General features: G+C 48.2%; 1 protein-coding gene across 1 annotated transcript in view; it reads right to left on the bottom strand.

Moving 5' to 3' along the window:
• Positions 1-8,018: 8,018 nt before the first annotated feature.
• LRRC75A (leucine rich repeat containing 75A) overlaps positions 8,019-26,837 on the bottom strand; it is a 96,439-nt gene continuing 77,620 nt past the window's right edge. Inside the window, exon 4 of the mRNA XM_009645147.2 lies at positions 8,019-10,152. Coding sequence (XP_009643442.1) covers positions 9,567-10,152 — 586 coding nt within the window. The 3' untranslated portion in view covers positions 8,019-9,566. The remainder of the gene's footprint in view (positions 10,153-26,837) is intronic.

Below are 26,837 nucleotides of genomic sequence, written 5' to 3'. Positions count from 1 at the left end.
CACATTTTACTTCCAGCAAGCCTTCAGCTCAATATAAATCATGTATTTTGGATGTATAGCTCTTTTTTGCCATGCTTTTAATGGTGTTGCTTGGAGGCATTGGTTATTGCAGCGTCTGAAAAAGGAGGTCATTAGGTTTGGTTATAAGCTTGAACATCTCACAAGGTAGCAGAAGAGCAGTAGTTGCTACCGCCTGGCCAATTGCTCCTGCCTTTCTCTGTGATAAAGCTTCCTAGGCGTGATCTGTTGTAAATTAACTGGTCGTCCATCATGCAGCAACTTTCCGCTTGACAGGCAATTAATGGTACAATCAATGAAATCTACTCCATTTAGCTGTGACCTCTGAAGGCTGATCTGCCAACTTAATACTTGGAGGCTGAGAGCTGCTAAGCGAGCCTTGCAGGTTTTCCCCCGATGTTCTTACTAGTGCAGGGAACGTGGATTGCATAGCAAAATCTGCGAGGTGTTTCCAAAGCCAGTATTAATCCTGACAGTTTAGGAAAACTGGTCATTAAATCCGTCTTATTTAAATAAGTCACTCGGGAGTCGCTTTTGTGGGTCGTTAGCTTTCGAGTGTGTGTTGGAAGGACGCTGCGCTGCCTGCGGTCAGGGCAGGCAGGAGCTGTCACGTTTGTCCAGCATCTGCTCCAAGAGAGCCCTGATCCTGGCCAAGACCTGTAGCATTGGCATAAGCGTGAAAACAATAGGAGGCTGGGTGGGACATTTGTTCACTGAAATGTAGGAGGTAATTGATGGGCTGGAAGGGGATGGTGGCCTCATAGAATCATTTGGTTGGAAAAGACCTTTAAGATCATTCAGCTCAACCGTACCCATCTTCTAAATACCTCCAAGGATAGGCACTCGACCCCTTCCCTGGGCAGCCCGTTCCAGTGCTTGACAACCCTTTTGGTGAAGAAATTTTTCCCAATGTCCAACCTAAACCTGCCCTGGCACAACTTGTGGCCATTTACCCTCATCCCCTCACCCGTTACCTGGGAGCAGAGTCTGACACCCCCCTCCACCCCCCCAGCTCCCCCCTCCTGTCAGGCAGTTGTAGGGAGCGATAAGGGCTCCCCTCAGCCTCCTCTTCTCCAAGCTGAACACCCCCAGCTCCCTCAGCCACTCCCCAGCAGCCTTGGGCTCCAGACCCCTCCCCAGCTTCATTGCCTGTCTCTGGACACGCTCCAGACTCTCCACGGACTTTTTACCCCACTCCGGCTGGCCATACCAGTCCTGATACAAGCCAGGGTGCTGTTGGCCCTCTTGGCCACCTGAGCACACTGCTGGCTCATATTCAGCCAGTGGTCAACCAGCACCCCCAGGTCCCTCTCTGCCATGCAGCTTTCCATCCACTCTTCCCCATGCCTGTAGCGCTGCGTGGGGTTGTGGTGACCCCAATGCAGGACCTGGCACTTGGCCTTGTTGAACCTCATCCTGTTGGCCTTGGCTCGTGAATCCAGCCTGGCCAGTGCCTCTGTAGAGCCTTCCTACCCTTGTGCAGATCAACATTTCCACCTAGCTTGGTGTCCTCTGCAAACTTGCTGAGCATGCACGCGATCCCCTCATCCAGGTTGTTGATAAAGATGTTTATCATCTCTCCCCAAAACTGAGCCCTGGGGGACATGCTTGTGACTGGCCTCCAACTGGATTTAACTCCATTCACCACCACCCTTTGGACCCAGCCATCCAGCCAGTTTTTTACACAGCAATTTTCATCCATCCATCTATCCCTGCTCACAGGAGGCTGGTCCTCCCCTTTGCTCAGTACTTGCCATCTGGCACCTTTTCCCTGGGCCCTGAAGTATTTTGGCATGGGCCTTATCACTCCACCAAGGAAAATGATTCTAACAAGAACTGCATGCATCTGAACGGCAATGCAATTTTGGTTCAGAGCTCCTTGATCACCAAGAACTAAAGCCCCTCTGGTTTCTAACTGTGCTTGCTCAGCGTTTTGTATGTAAAACAGGTAGTCCTTGAGGGATAGATCTTAGTTGCTTTTCCAGATGCCACTATATACATTTTCCCCCACCAGCTGAGCTGGAGCAGCCTATTTGCTATCTCCAGGACCAGCGTTAAACACACCAGCATGAGCTGCCAATAAATAATGCAAAAATTCCCCTGGCCAGGACTTTTTCTTCTATTAGTAAGGGAAAAAAATATCAGGCTTCAGGTAGCATGGGAGGAGCTGAAAGTTTTAGCCTAACCTCCTCCTGGCTTGTTTCTATGCAGATTTTTTTTTTTTAAATCCCAGATATTGTGGGTGATCTCTGCCCAGGTCTCAACCTTCTCCCTTTCTGTGTCCTTCATTGCAACCCCATCAGAGTCACCTTCCCCTGGGAAAGCCGCACTCTGCAAGCGTCCTCCTTCACTCCTACTGGTTTCTTCTCTATTTAACCAGCTGCAGCTTGAAGCACTCTCGCAAGAGTTTATTTTCCTTGCAATAACCAGAGTATTCATGTAGGTTTTGTTATGGCCTGGCTCACAGCCTTCAAAAGCTCTCCCCAGCTGTTGAGTTGTGTTTTAGGTGGAAAAGGCCTGATTTTACAGGCAGCCTGACTTGTGATTTTGGAAGGAGGGGCTCTGGGGTGTAGTTAGGGCTGGTGGCTCTCCTCTGGATCTGTCTGCTCAGGAAAATGGCAGCCCAGCATTCCTACGTTTTGGATATTGGGGTTTCCATTGAGATGTTGATGTAGCTCCAGGCAGCTCGGCCATGCTCCTGCCTTCAAGGGTTTGGTTGCACCCAGGAACAGTAGCGTCTGCTCAGGAGGGCCCTCGTGAGACATCTCCCATCACAAGTGCAGGAATCCTTCTCAGTTCCTGCGGAAGCAGTCTTCCCCAAGCTCTGCATTTTCCTATAAATATTTGTAACAACGATAGAAGTCAGCCAACCTGCTGCTCTCTGGGTTTTCAACTAGGTCAGCTTTTTCTTGTTTGAAAAACATGTTTTTCACATTGAAAACCCACCTTCTTTTGCAGCAGTTGTGATTATTTTTCATTCACCCATTCCTCATAAACAGCCATTTCCTATGAATCTGCTGCTTTACAACCCAGAGGCTGCAAATACAGATAGAAGAAAAAATCCCAGCCTGTACCCACCACCCCCTCCAGTTTAATTACTGTTTCAGTTCTCCCCTGCAGTGCTGTGCGTTCCCGGGGAGCACACGGGAAATCCTCCGTGCGCTGCAATCATACAAACACTTTTTTTTTTTTTCTTAAAGCTTGGAAGGGAATGAAAAGAAATCCAATTCAGGTTGGGTTTTGCTAAGGCAGAGAGGAGGCTGCATCAGGGAAAGCCCAGTCCTTTAGCAAGTGCAGAAAAAACCCTTTTCCCACCCTGCCCAGATGCCCTTCTGTGTACCTGGTGTTCCGTTTTCCCTCTGAATAAAGTTAAGGAAGAAAAAAAAGAAGATGATTTTTCCTAAAGGTGGCTGTGATGGGTGAGAATGTGAGAACAAAGGATGCATTGGGCTGTAGGCATCAGGGCGAGGGGCCTCGATATCCCCCAGGGCTTGGTCCTGGTGGGGAAGGGATTGCACCTGCATGGATTTGGAGGAGCTTTTCTGGTACAAGCAGAGCATGGATTGCAGTGGGGTGAAATAAGTGGGCAACCCTGCACTAAAATTTCTCCTTGTCTCTTCTGCCCATCTCCCAGCTGCAGATATTTGCATTTATGATAAAGTTTGTGGGGTTTGTAGCTCAGCGTGGCATTGCCCAGTCTGTTGTGCTGGCCTCAAAGCGCGGTGTGTGGCTGTAATCAGTGCAGGGAGATGGTGTTTGCTCCTCGCTTCGCCTTCCTCCCGGGCAAGCTGTCCTTGACCGCACATATATAAACACACATTAGGACCCAAACCTGTTGTATTTCTTATTTTTTGGCTAGCTTTGTGTGATGAGGGGCAGTCATGATGTGCTGCCTGGACACGTACAAACCCGTGTCTTGAAAGTGCGAAATCGCTAGGGAGGGGAGCGATCCCCATCGAGCCTTTAATGCCACTTCATCACCTTAGAGGACCTCTGTTGCCCCACGGCATGGAAAGGAAAGGCTGAATCTCGAAAGCCTGGCAGGTTCTGGTGTTGCAGGGTCATCAGCTCTTTTGCTTACAGCTGTTGAGCATTTGAGAGTATTTCTTGAAGATGGGGCCTGCTTATATGTAGTGGTGAGACTTGCATTGCTGGAGGCTATGGGAGGACTGTGAGTGATGGATCTGGTTTCCCGTTTGTCCTTCAGAATTTAATGCTAAAGACATTTAATAAAGCTGGAAAGATCATCTCCTCTTGCTGTGTATAATCTGCTGGTGGAATATGGCCCCCAGGCAGGTAAAAACTCAGCCACCCCCAGAGTGAAGGATGTTTCCAGGACAACACCTGTGTACCGAAGAGGTCAGGAAGAGATTAAATCTGTTGCCCACCTTGGTACATTACACTGGAGAGAGGTTAGGTTTGTTTTTTCCCTTCCTCATAAGCATTAATACATGAATACTGCTAGTAGGGTCAATTGGTTTCCTTGGCAATAGCAGCTACCGGCGATGCGCTCCCCATTAATGGAACATGGGGGCCTTTGTGTTTCTGAGGACACAAGTGGTCCCTGCATGAGCTCAGGAGCCACCTCCTCTCCCACAGCTGAAGCGAGATGTGCTGAACCATAGGAAAGCCCTGAAATGTTTGTGTCCGAGTGCAAAGTCGGTCTGAGTGTGATAACCCAGGGTGGCTTCATTGCCTGGGGCAGCCCTTTCACTGGCTCAGGCGCTGCTGCCTCCCCTTAGTCCCTTGGGTCACCTTTTTGCCTCTCCTCCATGGCAGTTTTGGGCAGGCATTTGCAGTCTTCAGCTCCTCTCCAAAGGGCTGGTGAGCAGCAAGCCAACTTTTGGCCAAAGTGGTTTTGAGCTTCTTGATGTCCTCAGCGGTGCTTTCTGTGGCTTTTTGGCTTTCCAGCCCACTCCCTGCTTGGAGGTGACCATCCCCAGCCTTCTTGCCTGTTCCCAACCCCTCCAGGAATGTAACCCTCATTTTAAAGAAATAATCACCTTCAAAAACCAAATGGGACTTGTGCAAACTCTTCTGAGATAACCCAGCTGGAACGAGCCGTCTGGAGCACTCCATCAGTCCTTTCATGCCTCCCTCATTCCTCGCCTACGGTTTTGATTCCCCTTGGTGTGGGCTCTTCAATCTGCACAGAATGATTTCCAATTACATTTTTGTTGCTGAAGGCATAAATCTTCTCCCACAGACTGTGTTCTTTCATGCACAGGCAGAGCTGTGTGGTGCTGGTGGAGATAACTAACCAGAGCGGGCTTGGGTGGTTTATGGACTTTTTTATTTTATGGTGGATATTTCCTCCCCCCTTTGACAACAAATGTCCTCAATCAACTTTAATATTCTAACTGCAGTGATTTTCAGTACTCAAATCCTTCTTCTAGGGCCATTTAAATCTTCTGACGAGAACAAGTAGCCCAGTGTAGCCCAGGGAACATTGATGATTATGTACGGAGTGAGCTCCAAGCTTGTTTTGATGCTGATGGGCTGGGAAGGGAAGCAATCTTATGCTACTTTCTTAAAAAAACCACAACCCTGTGCTTACTGAGCCCACAGGATCATCGTCATCCTGAAGTGCAATAAATGGCTAATTGGCCTAATCCAGGCTGCGAGGAGGAGACTGATTAGTTAAAGCTCTCTTGTTTTTATAGCTGAGTACCAGTCTCTACTAGAGCTGGGTTTTTTTTTCTTTTCCTATAAAAGTCAGTATTTTGGTGCAAGCTTCAGCATGCACAAATGTTTAGAGAAAAGGCCCTTTCTAGATGTTTCCCTTTCTCAGAAGGGCTAAATCCTCGCTGGACACAGAGATACTGGCACAGCCTGTCTGTACCAGTGGAGCAGAACTAGCTCAAGCGGTGCAACCTCTGCACGGGGCGAAGGGCTGAGGGACGTGGGGTCTTTCTCCGGAGGCTCGTCCTTTGCAGCACGGCTCCGGGTGATCACGTGAGGGACCCAACTGCAGCATCGCACAGTGGAGGGGGATGGCTGGGACGAGGTGCTCCCAATTTGCAGCACTGGGCGCAGAGCCTTGCATATAGCCCTCTGTGGCCAAAAGTTGAGCTGGTGGGCTGCTGGTAGCCCCTTGCAGGAAGAGCCTGATAGATGCAGAATATGTCCCAGTTGATTGATGTGGTTCACAGCAGGTAGAAGCTCAGCTGGAGGGGAAATGTGGCAGGAGTGACCTCCTGGGTGGTTTGTGTCGGTGAGGGAATTGAGCGTGCAAAGCATCAATAAATGATGCAGTGCTCTAAATGCAAAGTGCCTCTGGTTTATGAATTTGCATGGCCAAACTAGGGGGGTCCAGATAGATGCTGAGCTCCAGGACGGCTGGCTCCTGTGCAAATACTTAGCAGAAAATAAAAACCTTGCAGCAAGGAGCTTGTGATTTAAATAATTTAAACAGACAGTACATGTGCCACGCATAGGAAAGAGGGGAGTCCAGTTTTGAGTGCTGAGGCACTGTGCAAACCAGTGCCTGACCTCTTATAGAGAAACTGCTGGAGTTTGTATTTTGAGAGAAGAAATCTCGTTCTTGATGTAATGCCCATAGGTTGAGTTAACAAATCTCCATGAGGGATGTACTTTGGCACAGCAGGGCGACCTGTGCATGTGGTGGATAAAGTCGTGATGGTGGATTTGCTGCCTGTGTCTCTCTGCCTGCCCTGGGTGTAGGCACAGGCTGTACATGCTGCCTGTCAGCCCTTCCATATGAACAAAACCATAGGCTCCATAGGCCTATAGTGCCATAGTCTCTGTCCCGCAGCCTGCCTCAGGCGAGGAGACCCCTGCGTGTGGCTCCTGGGGAGGGGGAGAAGTGCAACTTCCCCCGAGGACGGGCTGATGGTTGGTTAGGGATACAGCCGAGATCCGGTGTATCATGTTTTGTTTAATTTATACCTCTGCTCAGGGTACCTTATTAAAGTTGTAGAGATGGTGGAAATAGTCTCCGAGTGCTGCAGGGAAGGTCTCCTGTGAGTTAGGACAAACTTGCTCTCACCAGCACGTTGGCTGCCACGTCCTGTGCAAGCCCCTGCTGTGGTTTGGGTGCTGGAACAAACATCGTATCAATGGTCCTTGCTGCAAATAAAAAGCCATTTCCTTCAGGGCACTGAGACTGTAGCACTGGAGATAAACACCCTGTGGAGCAGTTGGCCATTCTCACTGTTCCTTTCTCCCACATTATTTTGTCCCCACTGGCGACATTTAAAATTTAACAGATGCTTGTGTCCACCTTGTGCCCACCCTGCAGAATCCAGCCCATAAACTGGGCTATTTATTTCTCCAGCCAGCTACACCAACCCCTTTTTTTAAGCACCCTGGGTAACCCAGACCTGCAGCGCTCAGCTCTGCTTTCTCCTCTGGTTGCAGTTTTTGCTGGGGCGCTCTGGGTTGCCAGCTGGGCGTTCAACCTGTACAGAGGAAAAATTCAACGCTGGGTCTTTATTAAACACTGTCACTTATTTTGATTACGGATAACTCCTTTATTTCAAACAGAACCGTTCATTCACTGCGAAGTTTTTTCATGCCTGTTGGAAATAGTTAGCGTTAAAAAAAAAAAAGGAAATAGGCTTGGATACATGCAAATCATACTGAACGTTGCCAAATGTATTAAAATGAGTAGCAGAGTTTCTTCTAAGTTACCTACTTGTGTACAGAGGAGAAACAACCACCGACAGTGGGAAGCCCCTCTGGTTCTCCAGCCAGCTACACCAACCCCTTTTTTTAAGCACCCTGGGTAACCCAGACCTGCAGCGCTCAGCTCTGCTTTCTCCTCTGGTTGCAGTTTTTGCTGGGGCGCTCTGGGTTGCCAGCTGGGCGTTCAACCTGTACAGAGGAAAAATTCAACGCTGGGTCTTTATTAAACACTGTCACTTATTTTGATTACGGATAACTCCTTTATTTCAAACAGAACCGTTCATTCACTGCAAAGTTTTTTCATGCCTGTTGGAAATAGTTAGCGTTAAAAAAAAAAAGGAAATAGGCTTGGATACATGCAAATCATACTGAACGTTGCCAAATGTATTAAAATGAGTAGCAGAGTTTCTTCTAAGTTACCTACTTGTGTACAGAGGAGAAACAACCACCGACAGTGGGAAGCCCCTCTGGGAAAAGCTTCCCGGTGCAGTGATAAATGAAGAGAGCCAAAGAGATGACCAAAAGTCTGACTGCGTTTGCACCCGGAAAAAGCAAAGCCCGAGAGTTGCTGCTGTGAGCCAGGAAAGCGATGCTGTAAAGCTGGTTGGGTGAAGCGCTCTGAACCGATAGAAAGGGGCTCCCTCTTAGCAAAGGGAGTCACGTCTGGTCCTTTGAACGTAAGGGCGAGGAAGTTTTTCACACTTTCCTGCCCTCCCCCAGGTTTAGGATCAAAGGAAATTCTGGTTCAAAAGCCAAAGTGCACGTTCCAGCGCTGCTGCTCTGGGATGATCCATTTTCCATCAAAAATAAAATAAAATCAAAATCACGTCTCTTAGTAAAAGCCAAAACAACACTTTAGAAACAAAGCACTTCTGGTCTGCGGGGCGGTGGATGCAGCCAAGTGACCCAACAGCCTTTCTGAGGCTTTAAGTCTCCAGCTGGCTGTGTTTGCCCAGCCCTCAGTGGCAGTGATACAGGGATGAACCCTGGGATTATTTTTTCTTTTATAAACCTTCAGCACTGTGGTCTCTTTTGTCAGCAACGGCAATGAGCCTGACCTGAGCCCCGGCTCCAGATTTTGCAGATCGCTCCAAAATGGATCAAATGCTCCCAGTGTTGCTGGTGCAAGGTCCAAGTACCACATTAAAAGCTCTGGAGTTATTACAGCAGCATGGCTGATGGGGAAACTGGATTTTACATCTGAATAAATACTGGGCAGGCACAAGTGCCAGCCTGATTTTGGTAAGGCTGGAGGGCGAGAGCGGCGTCCAGGCACGCTGCGGGCTGGGATTTAGCTTTGCACCAGGAAAGCAAAGCTCTCCCTTTGGGCTGGCTCACAATATTAAGAGAAACACCCCTGGTTAGCGTGTGATCCGACTTTAGTTGTATCTCAGCAGCTATGCTATTCATCAGCAACTCCTGAAGTCAGGATTGGAAAGGATTTAAGGTTTATCTCAGCGGCCGTCCTCTTTGGGGCGACTGCTGCCTGTCCGTTGTGCGTGGGAGAGCAGCTGGGGTCTGCCCAGACCCAGCGCTAAGGAAGGGGAGCCTTTCCCTGCAGAGTCTGGGCACCTTTCTTCTCCCCTTTTGTGCTCTTCTAAGGGCCTTGTATTACACCACTTTGGAGATGCATTTTTGAAAGGTTAAAAGCATAGCACGTCACTAATGTTTAAAAATACCTGTCTGGCTTTTACAAAATACAAGTATTCAACACGATCACCTTTATGTGTTCTTTGAAAAGAAAAAAGTTGACATTCATCGTATGGGAGGAAGGCAGCAGTCCAGGCTCCCGAAGCATCCCACCACGTGAACTGACCCTCCGCCAGGACCTCCGATGCTGAGGTCTCTGTTTTCAGTCATCCTTGCTCAACGCGCACACCCAAGAGCCACAGAGCCGGACATCATGTCTGCGGCGTTGCAGCACCTTGCTCTGAGTTGGGGACTTCCCCAGCCTCAACTGTTCTGTTCATCTGCTGCAAGCTTATGTTGTCAGTCTTGCCTGGTCCAGCTTGCAGGTCCTCCTGGCTCTCGGCCAGGCCATCTTGGCTCTCCAAATCGCTTACCTGGCCCTCGCCAAACTCCAGAATGGTTGGCAAGTTGCCTTGCTTTGGGCATCGCCTCTTTAGGCTGACCAAGAAGGGTTGTGGCAAGGAGAAGATGTCCACGTTGTTGCCAAGGTCAATCCAGGTGATGCTGGGGAACTTCTTGGGGTCCTTCAGGGTTTCGGTGAGGTCCCTTAGGATGGCTTTGGTGAGCCGGTTGCCATTGAGGGAGAGGGTGGTAAGGTGGGGCAGCACGCAGAGCGCTGGCAGCAGCTGCAGCAGCATGTCGTCAGTCAGCTCCGTGAAGCACAGCTCCACCGTGTCAATGTGCTCCGAGCTGTGCTGGAGGTAGGATGTGACACGGTCCAAGTCTTTCAGCGTCAGCGGGATGCCTGACAAGTCCACTGTGTTGTCCTGAGGCTTCCCCATCAGGACAGCTTTCAAGCTGTAGGGGAAGAAAAGGAGAAGGACATTAATGTGGGGGCATGTCTCTGCTTGGTGGCATCACTTTGGGCTCCCTGGCTGCTCTCGGAAGGGGCAAGTACATGAGTTATTTAGATAGGATGTTCAACTGGGGCTAACCATCTCTTCTGTAGAGGCCAGGAGTGTGCCTGTGCAGCTGGGGGGCAGAGAGACATTTCAAGGCTGTTTCTTGACAGAAGATGGCCAGAGGCAAGGAGGCCACATTAAAAAATGATAATTCAGAAAGAGTGCAGAGTTCTTTTCTACAGCCACTGTAAAACCCTGGAATGGAGAGGCCATCCTGCTGCTTTTAAAGGTGCAAACAAGGGTGAGGAAGCCCTTGATTAGACGGACAGGAATTGCTGGTGCTGGTGTAGCACTTCTCATACTGCTGATAATGAAGCTCTTTGAGCAGGAGGACACATGTTTGTCCTCTTGGCTCTAGAGGTGGGAAACTGAGACCCCAAGCCTGAATGACTTTAGCCCAAGACAGCAAATGTAGGCTAGACACCTCCAGGGTTGGGTGATTCGATCTAGTATTTACAGTGTGTTAAACTATTATGTCTCTTCAGTCTAGCTGCTGAGGAGATTAGCACTATGGAGAAATCCTTGGATAAATAAATTAATTCTCATGATGGCCCTACAGAGACTCATTGCCATGAGCTAGACTGGAGTTTCACAGGTCAATGTATTGTCTGAAGTGAATCAAAGAACACATCTACAATGAGGACCTGTCAGCAGGCTAGCATTGCTGAGGACTTTTTGCTAATGAATTATTCGGAGTGATTAGCAGGTGGAAGGAGCCTCATGCATGCTAATTGCTAATGTCAACTTGGTGAGCTTACATGTCTCATCTGCTGTGGTGGCATACGCGTTAGCCAAACCAGCCAGCTGCAGAAATGCTTTTGCCTCTCATTGCAGCCAGGGAATCGTTCTGCCCAGCACCTGTTGCTTTTTCCAGCTGAAAATGCAAACCAGCACTAACACAGCTTTTCTTAGCTGCTGAGCAAGCCCACCACCTCCACTGCACAGATGCTCAAGTGCATCTGCTCTGGTGCCAACGCACCTTGTGTGAAATTTGTCTTGCACAGCACTGTAAGATGTTTTACAGCCAGTCCCACAACACGCCCCCCCAAGCCGCGAGCCGTTTGTGATCTGGGGGTGGGTGCAAGCAGCTGGTGAGCGTTGGGCTTCTCCCCCGAGGAGTTACAGAAGTAACACAGCTAGAGAGTTGTCAATTGTGCTGAGCTTTAATGTGTAAATAATGCACATGGACAGACAACCTTGCAAGAAGTTGTGAGCTCCCCAATAGACTTTGGGGGAAAAACTTAGAATAGAGGCAGGGTGGAAGGAAATGAAGGTTATATGAAGTGCCAAAGCATTTTATTGTTGACTGATCAATACCCGCGTCCACCACCAGGGTATGAGGAGTTTGCCACAGCCACTTGATGTACTGCAGACCTGCAAGCCGAGGAGGAGTGAAATTCCTGCAGTCCCTACGGAAATAAACCCCCAAAAATGCATGGGGGTGTGTACTTTCCAAAATCATCATCACCAGAATAACTTTCCTAGATAATCCCAGGAAGGCTGGAATTGCAATGACCTACAGTGAAAGCGCTTGCTTCAAGCCAGAGTGTCTTGAGGTGTTAGGAAAGGGCCAGGGAGAGCAGAAAGCCTGGATCAGCCCAGCAGCAGATGGGGATGTGCCATGGGGTGTGTCCCCCATGAAGGATGGCACTGGCAATGCATGCATGCATGGGCATGAGCCAAGTGCTCTTAGTTTGACTGAGTACCTGTAGTCATCAGGAGGGCTGTAAGATTTGGGAGCATGGGGGTTGTACAAGGTATTGTGTGGATGATGATCTGCCACGTGTCTGCTCTGCCAAGGGTCCGGAGCTATTTGCAGTGCCCTACTTGTCTGTCTGTCACAGCCCCCTGCGATATCAGCTGCCTGCCTTTGAGTCAACAGGCAGCGATTTCCAAATCACCACGGGAGGCCACCTTGTTTGGTGGGGCAACGCAGCTGATGCGGTCAGCAAGGCTTAACAGGACTTAGGTTGGTTTTAGCAGCAAATACAGAACAAGCTGTGGCAGGGCTGCCCTGACGTCCTGCCTGCCATCAGGTACACGCACGTGTGCCAGTTGAGAAAGCAATTGCCTTTGCACTTGGGGTTAAGCTGTTGGCCAGATAGCGTAATGCTGTGGAGGACTTGGGGCCAAGATGTGTGTCTGCTATCTCCTCTGAGCGTGTTTTTCCAAGCTGCCCATGAGAGCTGACTGCCCAGAGCCTGTTATTTCAAACTCCAGAGGTCCATGCCCATAGGGTGTGTGCCAGTTAAACAAAAGAGTCTCCAAATCCAGAGCTACTCTTCTGCTCTCTTGAATGGCACAAAAGCGATGAATGGGCTGCCCATAGCCACTGGTTGGCTATGGAGACCTGGCTATGACCCAGGCGAGCTGGGGTGAAAGCAGGCAAACTCCTGGGTGCTGGTTTTAGACCAGAAGCATCTCACAAATCCCGACCAGGTTGTGATGGGGAGGCTGGGAGGGCTGAAAGATCTCTTTTAGAGTTCCCTTGGTGATGCTGGATTATGCTCCATGGTCTGTTTAGCAACATTTTGTTCTTGCTCCTCCTTTGAAGATCTTACTACATGGAAGTAATGGATGTAGATAAGCACTGGGATTAAAGTCAACTTCCATCTCGAGGCATGGCTAAACACTAGGAAAACAAGCTCTCTTCCGAGTTTCAACTTGCACTTGAGCTGTGGCTTTCTGATATTGCACTGTGGCAGAAAGGGAGGTAATTTTGCCAAGCCTCCTGGGCTAGAGCCGGTACCAAAATTGGAGCTGGATGCAAGAACTGTGCAAAAAGCCTTGATCATCACCTGCCTCTTGTACCGCAGTCGTTTCACATGAACTAATCGTTTTCAGGGAACATCTCACAGGAAAGAACTAAATTGGGGTTTTTTATTTGTAGTTCCATGAGCCCTTTATGGGCTCACGTGGCCCAGTGCAACTCTCCTGCTCTATCAGAAAGGCATCTGCCTCTTGTGCTGCGAGCAAAATGACTGAATTTTACCTAAACTAGGCTGTGCAGTGTTAAGGTCTCCTTAAGGAAATCAATTTTTCCCCCACTCTTCATGCCCCAGCAACTGCTCAGCTGCTCTGTGTGTTATTCAGGGATGTTCTGTTTGAAGAGATGAGCTTGTCCTGGCTGCGGTCGCTGTGCTGGGGCGGGGGGGCGTTGCTGTGGGCTGGAGCAGATGTGAGCCAGGCAGGAGGGGAGAGACCAGGAAGGGCATTGCGGGATCTGGGAAGACAGCGAGTCTTCCCCAAAAATGCCTGAATGGCACTAGCCCAAATGGCAGCTGCGTGAATTAATTTCTCATCCTTAAAAACGTGGGTTTGTGCAGCAGTTGGCCAATTTCTTAACCACCATTAAGAGGAGCGATTGACTTTTTATTAACCTTCTAATTCTAAGTAGCCGGGAGACCCAAGGGTAACATTGATCCATCATTCTGACTGCAGCCCTGGCATAAAGAAAGTGTTGGGATTTGGCGTTGGGCGAGCGAGCTGGGGCAGCTCAGCAAGCGCTCTCTGCTGTGACCACGTGTGTTCCATGGCTTGGGGCAGGGTCCGTCAGGCCCTGGGCTGTGGGAGCTCATCCCTGCACCACAAACCCAGCAGGCCTCAAGAGGAAGCCACGGGGAGAATGATGAACATCTGGGATGTCTTACAGAAATATCACTTGTTTCTTAATTTGACATGTAGCCCTACCTACGAGGCTGTGCCAGATCATGAGAAATGTCTTGTCCATTGCGGGGGGGGGCAAGGAGTGGAGAAAAAAAATCCATAATGGAGTCTCAAGAATAGAACTCGGGAGCAAAGGGATGTATCCAGCATGGTTAGGCAGGACTCTCAGGAGATGGGTGATTGCAGGAGGGGCAAGATCTACAGGAGCGGAACCAAACCAGCTGGAGGCAGAGGGGAAGACATTTCCTTCTGCATACGGCACCAGGAGCAGAGAAACCAGAAAGCGGCGGCATGCTGGGCTTTTATGGGTGTATTATTTATTTAATATGTGGTTTTGCTTCTCCAGCTCGGATGCATTCCAAGAGGGTCGTTCCTCTGGCTTTGTGGGAACAGCTCTAGCTGATACAAACGGAAGCCCTGGCACAGAGCTGTGCTCCTGCAGGGTCCTGTGCCGCCGAGTGGGGTTTTTGGGTTAAAACACAGCATCCCTACACAGAGACAGGCAGCCTGGTGGGAACCATAAGCACAGCTGGGTGCTCCAAGTCTCTGCACTTGCTTTGGGCATCCTTGCAAGAGATCTGTGATCTGAAGAGAAGAAACCAAAGCAGTCTGATGGATGAGCTGCCCTTCGCTAAGTGTTTTTACCGTGAGCTAAGTGGGCTGGGGCTTTACTGGTAAACAGAAGCCCCAGCCTATAATTAGCACCCACGGCAGGCTCTGAATCTGTGATTTAGGCCCATTCAAAGGCACACCAATCTGACTGGAAATCTTTTTTTTTTTTTTTTTTTTTTTTAAAAAGTTGAATCATTAAGTGTGTGCCTGCAACTTATTAAACACATCAGCCACCGGTTGGGTTGGGGTGGGAGGAAAGGCTAATGAGAGCTGCTGTTACTGTTTATTATTATCTGCACGTTTCAGTTGCTGTTTTGCCCTGGGAAAGATTATTCACGCAGGCTGCTTAGCAAAAGGCTGGCCAGACAATTTCTATAATTTTAATCTTCTTGTAAATTTTGGTGCCTTGGTGCAATTAGCACCTTCCCATCTGGGCCCCTCGCAGCCGTAAGATGCAGTGAAGCTGGGATGCATCTGCTACAGCCCTCTACGTCCCCTTAAAACTAAAACTGCAAAGAGGAGAGGGGTGTGATGGGTAATGCTACTGGTTACTGCATTTATTCCACGCTGTGAGCTGGGCTGTGCAAAGGGGCTGGAGGAAGAGTCAGAGCTTGGGCTTGCTCCATCATCCCCTTCCCCTGCCGTCAGCAGCAAGCTTGGCTTTGCAAGAGGGCAAAGGCTCACTCTGGGCTCAGTCTAAGCCAGGGCAATTACTAACTTGGTCTTTGTTTTTCATGTAGGTGCAGCTGTAGGCAAATAGCTACCTAGACTAAAACCAGCCAGAGAAAAGTTACGCCAATGAATTGATGCAAATCCCCTTCGCCTTAGGCAAGATCCTGAGCTGCTCTTCCATGGGAATGGGGTTTAAATCAAAATCTCCAGGCTGAATCTAAGTTTTGTTCATTCAAAGAATTGGGGGCCCCGCTTTAACAGTGTTAGGTTAGTGTTAAAGCTTATTTAACATGAGAGAATAGCTCAGCATTTCTAGGAGCAAACAGCTCTGGATGCTCTGGTAGAAATAACTTACCTCAGTGGGGGTCGGTCCTCGAGCACGCCTTGGTAGCAGGAGAACAAGGGGGATTTAAAGTTACAAAACTACTGATGTTTTTCCTTGTTTATTTTGGTTTTGTTTTTGTTTTTTCTTATGGGAAGACAGATCATCAGTGCAAAAACTATTACGAAATGATCCGGTGCCAAGCTCCAGCAGGTATGTCAACAGTATCCTGGCGCTCAGCACATCTGGACTCTCCCTAAACTCTCCTGTGCCTTGGGGACCCATTTCACTGCTGCAGTGGCACTTCTATTAGTGACAGTTCGTGGTTTGCTGGGTTAGCTGGAACCTCAAACGTACACCTCCGCAGTAATTTAGCAAGATCTATACTTATCCCTTTACAAGGTCTCATTTAACCTGTATGTGGGCAGAAAGACAGCTGTTAACGTGACGTGGTTCTCGCTACTGGTAATTTTTTGGCAACGCTGGGAAAGAAAACAATGAAATAATATATTTATTATTATTAAAAAAAATAAATTGATGGTTTGTATGTTGGCAGCTACTTCTCTCCCACAGGTACCGCTGCATCATTTTTTGGAAGCAGCCTTGGCAAGCGAGGTGTCGTGAGTCTGGGGCCAGGTAATGCCTTGGCAACAAGCTCTTCCCACCTAAAAAACCCCGAAATTACTCGTGTCTTGCAGTCTTTGAGCAGCAAAGCTGGTTATAGCAGGCTCTCACTGTCAAATAAAGCACACAGTATCCCTGTGAATAAGTGATAACCATTTAAAAGCATGGCTAAAATAAGCGTTCAGGGGTTGATCCTTGTTTTATCCAGCATGGAAATTTGCTGCATCGAGCGATGCTGCCTGCCTGCCTTCATGTAACTTCGTGTGGGACTCCTAGTGCGGTTTTAATTTAGCAAACCCAGGAAGATAACAAAGGGGGAATAGGGATAACTTCAGGGCAGCTCTTTTTTTTTTTTTAATTTGAACTGCTTTCAATATTGCTTCACATTTGGGCTTTTTTTTTTTTCCCTTGGAGCATGCATACAGTTTCTGCCAGTGAGTAAAAGCGAATTTCTCACTAGGGCTCTATAGAATCATAGAATCACTTTGGTTGGAAAAGACCTTTAAGATCATCGAGTCCAACCTTTAACCTAACTCTGCCATCCCACCACTAAACCATGTCCCTAAGCACCTCATCTATCCTTCTTTTAAATACCTCCAGGGATGAGGACTCTACCACCTCCCTGGGCAGCCCATTCCAGAGCTTCCCTCAGCCATTCCTCGTATGACTTGTGCTCCAGACCCCTCACCAGCTTGGTTGCTCTCCTCTGGACATGTTCCAGCAACGCAACATCTTTTTTGTAGTGAGGGGCCCAAAACTGAACACAGTATTCAAGGTGTGGCCTCACCAGCACTGAGTACAGGGGCACGATCACTTCCCTACTCCTGCTGGCCACACTGTTTCTGATACAAGCCAGGATGCCATTGGCCTTCTTGGTCGCCTGGGCACACTGCTGGCTCATATTCAGCCGGCTGTTAACCAGTACCCCCAGGTCTTTTTCCACCAGGCAGCTTTCCAGCCACTCTTCCCCAAGCCTGTAGCGCTGCATGGGGTTGTGGTGACCAAAGTGCAGGACCCGGCACTTGGCCTTGTTGAACCTCATGCAGTTGGCCTCAGCCCATCGATGCAGCCTGTCCAGGTCTCTCTGCAGAGCCCTCCTCCCCTCAAGCAGATCAACACTACCACCCAGTTTGGTGACATCTGCAAATTTACTTTTTTCTTTTCCCCTTGCGAGGGATTTAACTGATACCTATGAAACGGATTGATTATCATCCTGTACAAATAGCCTTTTCACCCTGAAGACCTGCAGTCTATGGCAGAGGAACGCTCCTAACTCCACGGGTCAGAGCAGCCCAGTGCTTGTGCTGGGGGAGGGTTTGCTGTTTTGCAGCAGCCTACACTCAATCTGTCCCTTGGGAACCAACCAAACAAACCCCAAACATGATTTAATAAAAATAGTTCTGTGGATATTCTGAACCAGCTCATGGAAATGAGGAGGATATTATGTTAACAAACAGCTGTAAAAACTTTTAGCCCTGCCATAAAGTTTGCCACAGAATAGCCCCAAATCGCTGTAGGAAGATCTTCCCATTAAACAAATCCCTATGCACTTTAGTGGAGGCTCAGTTACACCCACTTGGTTCCACCCTCACAGTTTATGAGGATATTCCATAGGGGAAGACACAGATTTTTCTCCCAGCTGGAAACAGTATATGGGGTTTTGCTCAATGTAATGATGGGCTTGGGTCTGCAACCGTGCACTAAACCCCACTAATGCTTTGGCAGGATGCTGATTTATAGATGCTCATGCTGATCTGAGAGCTATTTTGCATGCAGTATTGAATCAGATCAGAAAATGCCCACGTGAATAAGAATATTGATGTTTAGAGCAAAGAGAATGAAAAGAAAGGGCTGTCCTCTTGATTTAAATTCATGACATTTCTCTAAAGCACTGCACAAACTGGGACATGAGCTGCCAATGTGTCATATAATAAAGTATAATTGGGCTATTGAGCCACTTCCTTGGCGAGTAGAGGAATAGCTCAAGGAAAATGAAGGAGAGGCAACCCCATAGAGTGAAGAACTACAGTACAAAATTTATAATGATGCTACTGGTGAGAAAACTATTTACGAAAAAATGTCAGCAAAAAAAGTTACTGAACATAAATGAATCATCAGGAAAAAAAGTAAAGTCTTGGGATAAAAGCTTTGTCCTGAAATACTGGTGATATCAAAGATAAGTATTACATAGTTTTAAAGTCCCTACTCAACTTCAAACGGTCAAACGCTGGAACAGATATTTTGGAAATGAAGGGAACGAACACAAACAAATGCCTGTACTCTGGTAGTATTAATGTTGAAAAAAGGGTTCAGCTCCCCCAGCCTCAGACTAACAGAGCCAAGAAAACATAATTATTTAGCCTAAGTGAAGAATGTGACTGAGGTGTTTTGGGCTATATCTAATATACTGTATATATAATGTATATATAATAATGAGGATGAATAAAACAGAGATGATAATAGACTACTCTTCCTTCATCTCCCTTAATGCATGAGCCGATGGACACCCACTGATGCTGAAAGCCTAAACTTCCCAAAGATGAAAGGTAGGAGTGTGTACACAGAGCTCAAATCAACCTCCTCGCTCCAGGCTGTCACTGAGATCAAGGGCTTTGTGGGAGGTCCAAAGCGGACATGGTACTGCTGTGGCTGATAACATCAAAAGTCATGTTAAGATTTAAAAAAAAAAAAAAAAAAAAAAAAAATTAAAAAAAAAATTGGCTGGGTTCTATGTCCTGGAGTGTAATTGCAGAAATTCTCTAATTCATCAAAATGGGGCCCTTGTGCTTTATCGCCAGGAGCCTGGACAAGGAGGGATGGTTTGCTCCTCTGGGAGCAGCCTGTTGCTGACCAGCCACGGCCGTGGGACCCTGAAAGGCTGGTGCAAAGGCTATGCCAGGAGCCTGGGTTTTATAAAAATATACACGCATGTGCCTGTGTATGTGTGTTTTGCAGCTGCTCCTTATTTAAACTAGGGAGAAGCATTACTGTCCCAGAGCAAAATGCTTCTACTTCTACCAGCGGCAAGGAAAGGACTGTATTTCCCAGGTTAAGCTAAAAAAAAAACAAACCAAAAAAACCCAACCAAACCCTCCTTTTAACAGGTTTGTGATGCTGCCTAGTCAAATACTTTCCTTTCTTTTTTCTTTTGTTTAAAAAAAAAAAACCCAAAAAACCCAACCCAAACAACAAAAAAAACCCCCACCACTCATCAAAACATGAAAGAAGACATCCAAGAACAATGTAGACAGAGCCCAGCTCAGACCTGACATTGCCAAATTCTCCAAAATTCAGAGACACGCACTCCCTACATGGGAGCACCACAGCTCACGCTCACCTTTTCCTTCGCCCTACTTGGCAGCGCTGCAGTGCCCGCGCGTGCTGGCGTGGCTAGGCGTTAGCTGGTTTAGCTTGATGCTTACTGCTACAGAAAGTCTTAGAGGTTTATCGACAGCATCGGTTAAAGTCACTGTTTTTCACTGCCTTTACAAATTAATAGCTTGGAAAGATTTTACTCCTCTCCTTAGAGAGATTCAGGGTAAAGAGGATTTTTAAAAATATATAAATATGTAACTTTAAAGCCCCTTTAGAGCTTACCAATAAACACACAAGAAATTCCTAAGTCTTCACCGTTAAGAGGAGAAGCACCAGCAGTGATCAGTTATTTTGGTCTCCTCTTGTTCCAAGCGCCTTCCCAGTTTTGCCAAGATTTGCAGTTTTCAGGTTGTAAGTAAGTCTAGACATCCCCGGTGTTAAGTTCCTTCCCCTGCTAGCGAAAGCCCAGACTGCTCCTCCAGCGAGTGCCAGCTGATTTGGGGGTAGGAAGGGCAGATCGCGCAGCCTGGAGCTCATCATCTGGGGGCTTTGCTCCTAATTTTGGCCCTGATGTCTGTCATAAAAATCAACTTGATTATGGCCATTTATAAAATAACTGTGGCTGCTGGGAATGCTGTGTGGGAATCACAGCCCCTAACGTCCCTCAACAGGACCTCTTAATGCCATTGCTAGACCAAACACTGGGCTATTTCTCACATCCAGCGCAGCATTTTTTAAGCATCTTGTTAAGAGCATTCCTGGAGGGAATGCCAACATTTTCTCTTAATTCTCCTCTTGCAGCAGCATCCCCGGCATTGCATGCTGCTGGGCACCGCGCATGATGCTTGCAGCAATACCTCCTCTGCGCGCCCAAGTGCATGGGCTGCTCCAGGAATAGCTCTTTGTTTACACGCCTTTCCTTTCCAAAGCCCACTGAATTTTCTTTGGCTCCAAACCAAGCTACGCAGGCCTGTTCGTCCCCTATTCCAAGCACAATGCTTGCTAAAAGTGCATGGGGTGTTCGATGGGAGGAGTAATTTCTGTGCACCCAAGAATAGCCCCTGCACCAGGAGGACTGACATGGGTCTTGTGGCTTCAGCCACAGTGTGGCAGTGGAAGGACCACTGGCATCAGAAAGATCCTGATCAATAAATCCTCCCCATCATGGTGAGATAAAGTCAAGCATCTTTGATTTACATTTCTTTACTAAATTACTCCATGCCTATGTAATGTCTCCACGGACTTGTATTAAATTCTAAAAGCTTGTGGTACAAATAACAAGAAAAAGTAGTTTTTATCCCTGGATGAGTGTTGACCATTTCCATTAGCCTCAGCTCCTTCATCACAATCTGTCTGATGAGGAGCCATCCACTAGAGAGCAGTGTCATCCAGCCCTTGCTGCCTAAAAGCCAGCAGGTCACCCCAAACCCAGAGCAGGAGGGACACAGCCCATGGACTGCGCCTTGCAGCTGGATCCCCACCTTGCAGGGGATGAGATGCTGTCTCATCCCTGGTGTGGTGAAGGGATGAGATGTCACTGGGTCATCGGATGTCCTACTCGCAGCACAGCCCCCGGCTCTTCTGCTGGGTACGTCATACGGGCTGAGGTATCTGAGAGCTGATGGTGGCTTTGGACAGCTGCACTCAGACTTTGAAGACCCAGATCCGGCTCTAAACACACCTAAGCATCCTAATATTCAAAACAATGTGCACATGGAGGAAGGAATCTGTTATTTTGGGTGCAGCATCTCTGGGGAGATACAGAGCGCAGAAGAAGAGAATGGAGAACAGAAGAAACAGAGCAGAGTCTCTAGGGCTGGGCGGATTAATTTACTTTAACATCTCCCCAAATGCCTCTAATTCCACCCTAGAGCATCTTTCTGAGGAAGGAAAATGAAGGACAGGAATTTTCTTTGCATGAAGCATTTTGGCAATGCGGTATTTAGTCCTTTTTCCAAGGCTGATGTCTCAATCTTGTGCTAGCCCAGAGGAGAAGGGCAACCAAGCGGCAAGAAGAAAAGGACTCAGACATATTGAACAAGTTATTGAAATTACTTTAAAAGGGGGGAATAAAAATATGCAATGTTTTTGATTTTTAGTCCAAACCACATAAATGTGACCCATTAACATTGGCCAAGTGGAAGTCACAGATCCATTACCCTGGAACTCCAGGCAAATCCATCTGGGTCCGATTGCTGGGGCTCATGCCCAGGCTGCTGGAGAAGCAGCTGCACTTGGTGGATATTTGGTGACCAACATGGGCCCCTACAATGGTTCAGTGGTAAGGTTAAACCAAACAAAACATCTGGGATGGACCAAACCAGCACCCCCGCCTTCCCATGGCCAACCTCCACCAGCAAACCGCTCTCCCCTGCCGCTTTCACCGGTCTACAGCTGCGTCACAATTTCGTGGCATCTCTGTGGTATTTAGTAAAAAGACCCAATTAAACCTTTAAAAGCAACAAGCTTCTTGGAAAATGAAGTACTGTTATCTGAAGAAGCAACTTGATAAATATCTCCAGTAGGGCTAATTAAGCAGAAGTACTGCTCTCATTTGCATGCTGCACAGCCAGCTCCTTGTTATGGTCCAGAGCAGAGGAGGCTGGGTTCAAATATTTAGCGAAGGGATGGGCTTTTGCTCTGTATGAGAGCCACCATTTACAAGAACAGGGATTTTTCCCAACTTGTCTTTAATTTCCTGCTAAACCAAATTCTAAAAATAAGCATTTGGGCTCCATCAAAATGCTTTGCTATAATTATAACTATATTTAACTTATTGCAAAAAAATTGTAAATATCCTGCTGCTGGAGTACTCCATTTTTCTTTCCCCATCCTCCCCAAAATGAAATGTATTTATATACTCCTTCCGATGACACATTTTGCTCTCAAGAAACCTGCATTTTCCTATAGAGAAACTGTGCTGGAATATTTCCAACGAACTCCACTCCAGTGTAATAAGAAACTGCAGCTGACGCCCCATTAATAACATGCATTTGCAGAAAAGGCAATTTGCACAAGTGCCAACAGAAAAACAATCAGGAATTTAAAAGAAAACAACACGTTGGGATTGTTGCTTCTGTAAATGACCTCCTGGAAGAGAACTGGACCGGAATAAGAAGTTGTTCAAGTCTGCATTATAACAAACAATACTTTGCAATAAAATAAACTTTTTCTTTAAATTCTAACACGGCGGGGAAAAAGGATGAAAAGACTCTTGGAAAGGAACTTTTATGATTGAGTATAATTAAAAATGACCAAGTAACGATTGGATTTACATGAACAGCTCCTCACTAGAGAGAAATGAAGCTCATGTGCTCTGGTTTGACTGGAAAAAGGACCTTTGAATTGAGTTGTAGTCCTCAGTGTCCAAAGGAAAGAGGCCATAGGAAGAGAAATCACTACTAAATTGCTCATAAAAACATACGATTTGCTGCCAATACATTTAAAACTGTCCCAAAATGGTGAGTTGAAAGGAAGAGGAGGGAAAAGGCAAGAGGAAGGGGCTGCGATGGTGAGGGATGGGAGACCCGTGGTGAGGGATGGATGGAGCACAGCAAGGCAGCACTGGCTGGGGCTCTGTCCCCTTCTGCAAAACTGGGATGGAGGTGGCTTGAAATCCTTCATTTCAGCCTCTCCCTTGGTTTCATTACCACTTTGTTTTATTGTTGCAAGGAATGACCCCACAAGCAGGCTGGATGCACCCTCAATGTGGGGTAGGAGAGCGTGGCTGCTCCCTCCCCATCCCCTTCGCCACAAATTTTAGAGAAAAAGAAATTAGTTTTGACACATCTTGTCTACCTGCAGATGAAAGGGACTGTTGTTAATGTTCTCCATCCCTTTCTGGGGCTCGGGGAGCTTTGGGGTGGGGGAAAACACACATGGTCAGGCGGGGCAACTGGAGACACATTGGCTCTGGTTTAATTCTGCCCCCCCAAATCCTCTCCCAGCCCTCAAACCTGCCCCTGGTGCCGTCAAACAACAAAAAAAGCCCAGGAAAAGCGTGCAGAGAACTGGACATATCAAACTGAGCAGGCTTTCGCTGAAGGTTTGAGGTTCACTCTATTTGTGTTTCCTGTTCCTTGACATAAGTTGAATTCCATTAATACAAAGGGGAAGAAAACGGGATTTTTGCTGGGGGGTGGGGGTGGGTGAGGGGGGAGACGCTTCAACTCTGATCCTCCAGCCCAGTTTTTCTCATCAGAAACCAGCTCAAAGAAGAAAAAATCCCCTCTCCCAACTGCTCTTCCTGCAATTAGGGAGTGATCAGCTGCCAAAGTGTGTGCCTGGGGCTTCGCTTTCCCTAAACTGTTTATTTTATTGGAGCACAGATCACATTTGGAAGAGTTTAGGCGGGCAGAGGTCCCCTATTGCCTGCACCGCCCTGATGAGAGCCAGAGCACGAGATGCAGCCGCCAGCCCGGCTCCCAGGGTCCCCCCTTGTCCTCATTTGAAGCCAAACCCCTGCACTTCCCATCACTGTCCCGCCACCTCTGGTGTCCAAAGAGAGGGTTTGAATCCCGACGTGGGTCCTGATGCTCTCACAGGTGGATGAAAGGGAAACCACCTACTTCTATTTCAGCCTGACCACGGACATGTTTCAGACAGCTGGTTTTTAGGGGGGACACGTACCGCTTCCCCCAGCCAGGGCGGTGGAGGGACAAGACTGCAGCCATCCCATAGGTATGGGGCCGGTGTCCTCCAACCATGTCTAGGCGGTCAGGAACCACCCCCCCTCGGCTCTCATCGCAAGCACCCTACTGACAGACCACAGGGCACCCAGGCATTTTTGTCAGCAGGAGCTATGCAGCAAGGTGGTCTCGGTTGCAAGAGTAACTGGCTGCCAAATGAAGAGGAATTGAGACAGCCAAGGTGAATGCCTTTCACCTGATGTTTAGCTTTGCTACCAGTTTTTACCTGTAATTTGCACATCTGTCGAGCCAAAAAAAGTTCTGTTCTGCATGATTTTCAATAAACGGATGTTATGTTGGCCAAGAAAAGCCCTTGTACTGTCACTGTTCTGCTGCTCTGTGGGGGCATACGGTACTCTCGGAGGGACGAGACCCCTGGGGATTAGGGAGTGTTAAACTAATGACACTTGACTGGTGTGCGACTGCTTCCTCGAGCCCTCCCTGGGCTGGGAGATGCAATCTGCTTTACATTAACACTCACGGAAAAGAACAGGTCCCACTCAGCACAGCAGAACAGAGCGACCATTGTAACCTCAGCTTTCATCAGATGAGGAACAGGATACAACCCCATCCACCACTAACGCCCTGCTTGCATCTTCAAAAGAAGAAGAGATGGGTTTTGTAGCTTCTTCACGCTCTGTTCCAATGACAAGATTTAACAGTACCCCTGTCCTCCTCTCTTTATAAGAACAGCAAAAGGCTGCTCACGGGAGCAAGGGGTTCAACCTGCTTTATCTGCATCCTCCAAGTTCCTTTTCCTGCTGGGCATGGGTTCTCACAACTTTGCTCACAAACTATTTCATTTTCACAGACCCTTTCCACGAGCCCAGGGTCAGCAGAAAGCAGCCGCCACCATTTCTGGGGCTGCAAAGCCAAACAAAAGGCAACGACGAGCGTCTTCAGCTGCCCACAGAAAACTCCCTCTTCCCCCAACACTTCATTGCTTTTGGCAGATTATTTCCCCGCTAACGTTGGGGATTTCAGCATTCATCTCCCCTAAAAAGATTAAAACCCAGCTAATATCAGAGCTGAAGCTGGCTGCCAAGCCTGCCTTTTCAGCTGGGCATAACAGAAAAGTCATTTGATATGTGGTGCTTTACAGCAAAACATCAGCGCTGCCCGGCTCCCCAAGCCCCTGCAGCACTGCAAATTCTGCCGGACATGCAGGAAAACCACAAAAACCTTCCCTGAATTTTCCCCGTCTGGCTCTGTAACCTACTTGCTTTTCTGCGCAAAGACAGGCCCTGTTATCAGCTCTATCACTAAAACTACAAACCAGTCACCCTCTCCCATTCAGCTTTCTGAACGCAAACATTTTGCCCTTTTTTCTGTTTTCTGTACCCATCAGTGATGAGGTTTTGTGCTGCTGTGCTCCGAGCTGGCTATTAGAAGGGAACAAGCGATACTGGAGAGACCAACCCACAACAAATCTTCCCCATTTGTCCATATTATATGAACACATACACACATTTTTTTTTTCCCAAGTCTCCAACTCATCATCTTCAGGACAATGAGCCACATTTTAGCACTCAGTGGCCAGCAGGACCCAAGAGCTGATTAACCCAGGGAACGCAGGAGAGGATGCACTTCAGATGGGCATTTCTCTTAGCCAAGGTGCTGCCCAGGAACAGCCCTCATCCCCAACAGCCAGGTGAGAAGTGACCTTCACGAGAGACTGAGCACAGAGGGTGGCCAGCACATGGGGATGGCTTCCTCCCCAAAATCCCCCAGCTCCCCAGTCTGGTGTTAACCTTGGGCAAAGGGAGGGTGAAACACCTGGAGGTGTTGCTACCCTGGGCTACACATTGCTAGACAAAAGAAATCAGTCTTGGACCTCAATGCCCCATTCCTCAGGGACCGGGACGTGTCAAAACACAGGCTGCCCTGTGTTGGCAAGATTTGCAAAAGCCAAAGCTGAGAACTGAAAATGGGCAGGGTCTGCACTCTGCAGTTTGGTCTCCCTTTTCTTGGAGGTGCCAACCAGCCCCTTTTGAGACACAAAAGATCCTTCTGCACTTTCCTGAGTGCTAGCGGGATGCTTGGCCGTGGCCAAAGGGGGCTTTCTTCTCCACCCCATTGTCCCTGAGCCAAGAGACTACACCATGTTTAACCATGAAGTGTCAAACTGGAATGGGATGAGCCAAGTCTGTGTCTGGGTCACCCATGGGGTGAGCGGGACCTCAGGGCCAGGCTCCTGGGGGACAGATGGGAATGTCTGGTTATGAGCAACCAGAGGAACCAAGGCCACAAGTAGGCTGGGCTTGAGACGCAGGAGCCCGTGCCAGGAAAGCTCCAGCCGTGCCGGCTGCTGGCGCGCTCACACGCTTCATCGCAGCCCTGCTGCAGCCTGCACCCTGCTGCTCTCATCTCCTCGCAGCCTTCTCCGGTCCAACCCTCCCCATGGGGGCTCTCCCACTCCTGCCAGCCCCACAGCAATGCATGAGAAAAAAGAAACAACCCAGATCCAGCCCAAATATACCCTGGCACCCCTTCCAAATGCTTGATGCCCAGCTGCCACCACCCAAAACCTTCGTGCTGAAAACCTCGGTCCAGCCCTTCTCCCCATGGCAGCAAGGAGCTGCGGTGCATCCAGCGCTCCTATCACTGTCCTCTTGCACCGCTATTTTAAAGCATTATTTTCAGTCAAAGAGAGCAGCAGTGGTAATGGGAGGTGGAAAGAGT

This window comes from Egretta garzetta, unplaced genomic scaffold, assembly GCF_000687185.1.
Source record: "Egretta garzetta isolate BGI_Z169 unplaced genomic scaffold, ASM68718v1 scaffold108, whole genome shotgun sequence".
Taxonomy (NCBI): domain Eukaryota; kingdom Metazoa; phylum Chordata; class Aves; order Pelecaniformes; family Ardeidae; genus Egretta; species Egretta garzetta.
This window is presented reverse-complemented; position numbering and strand designations above follow the sequence as displayed.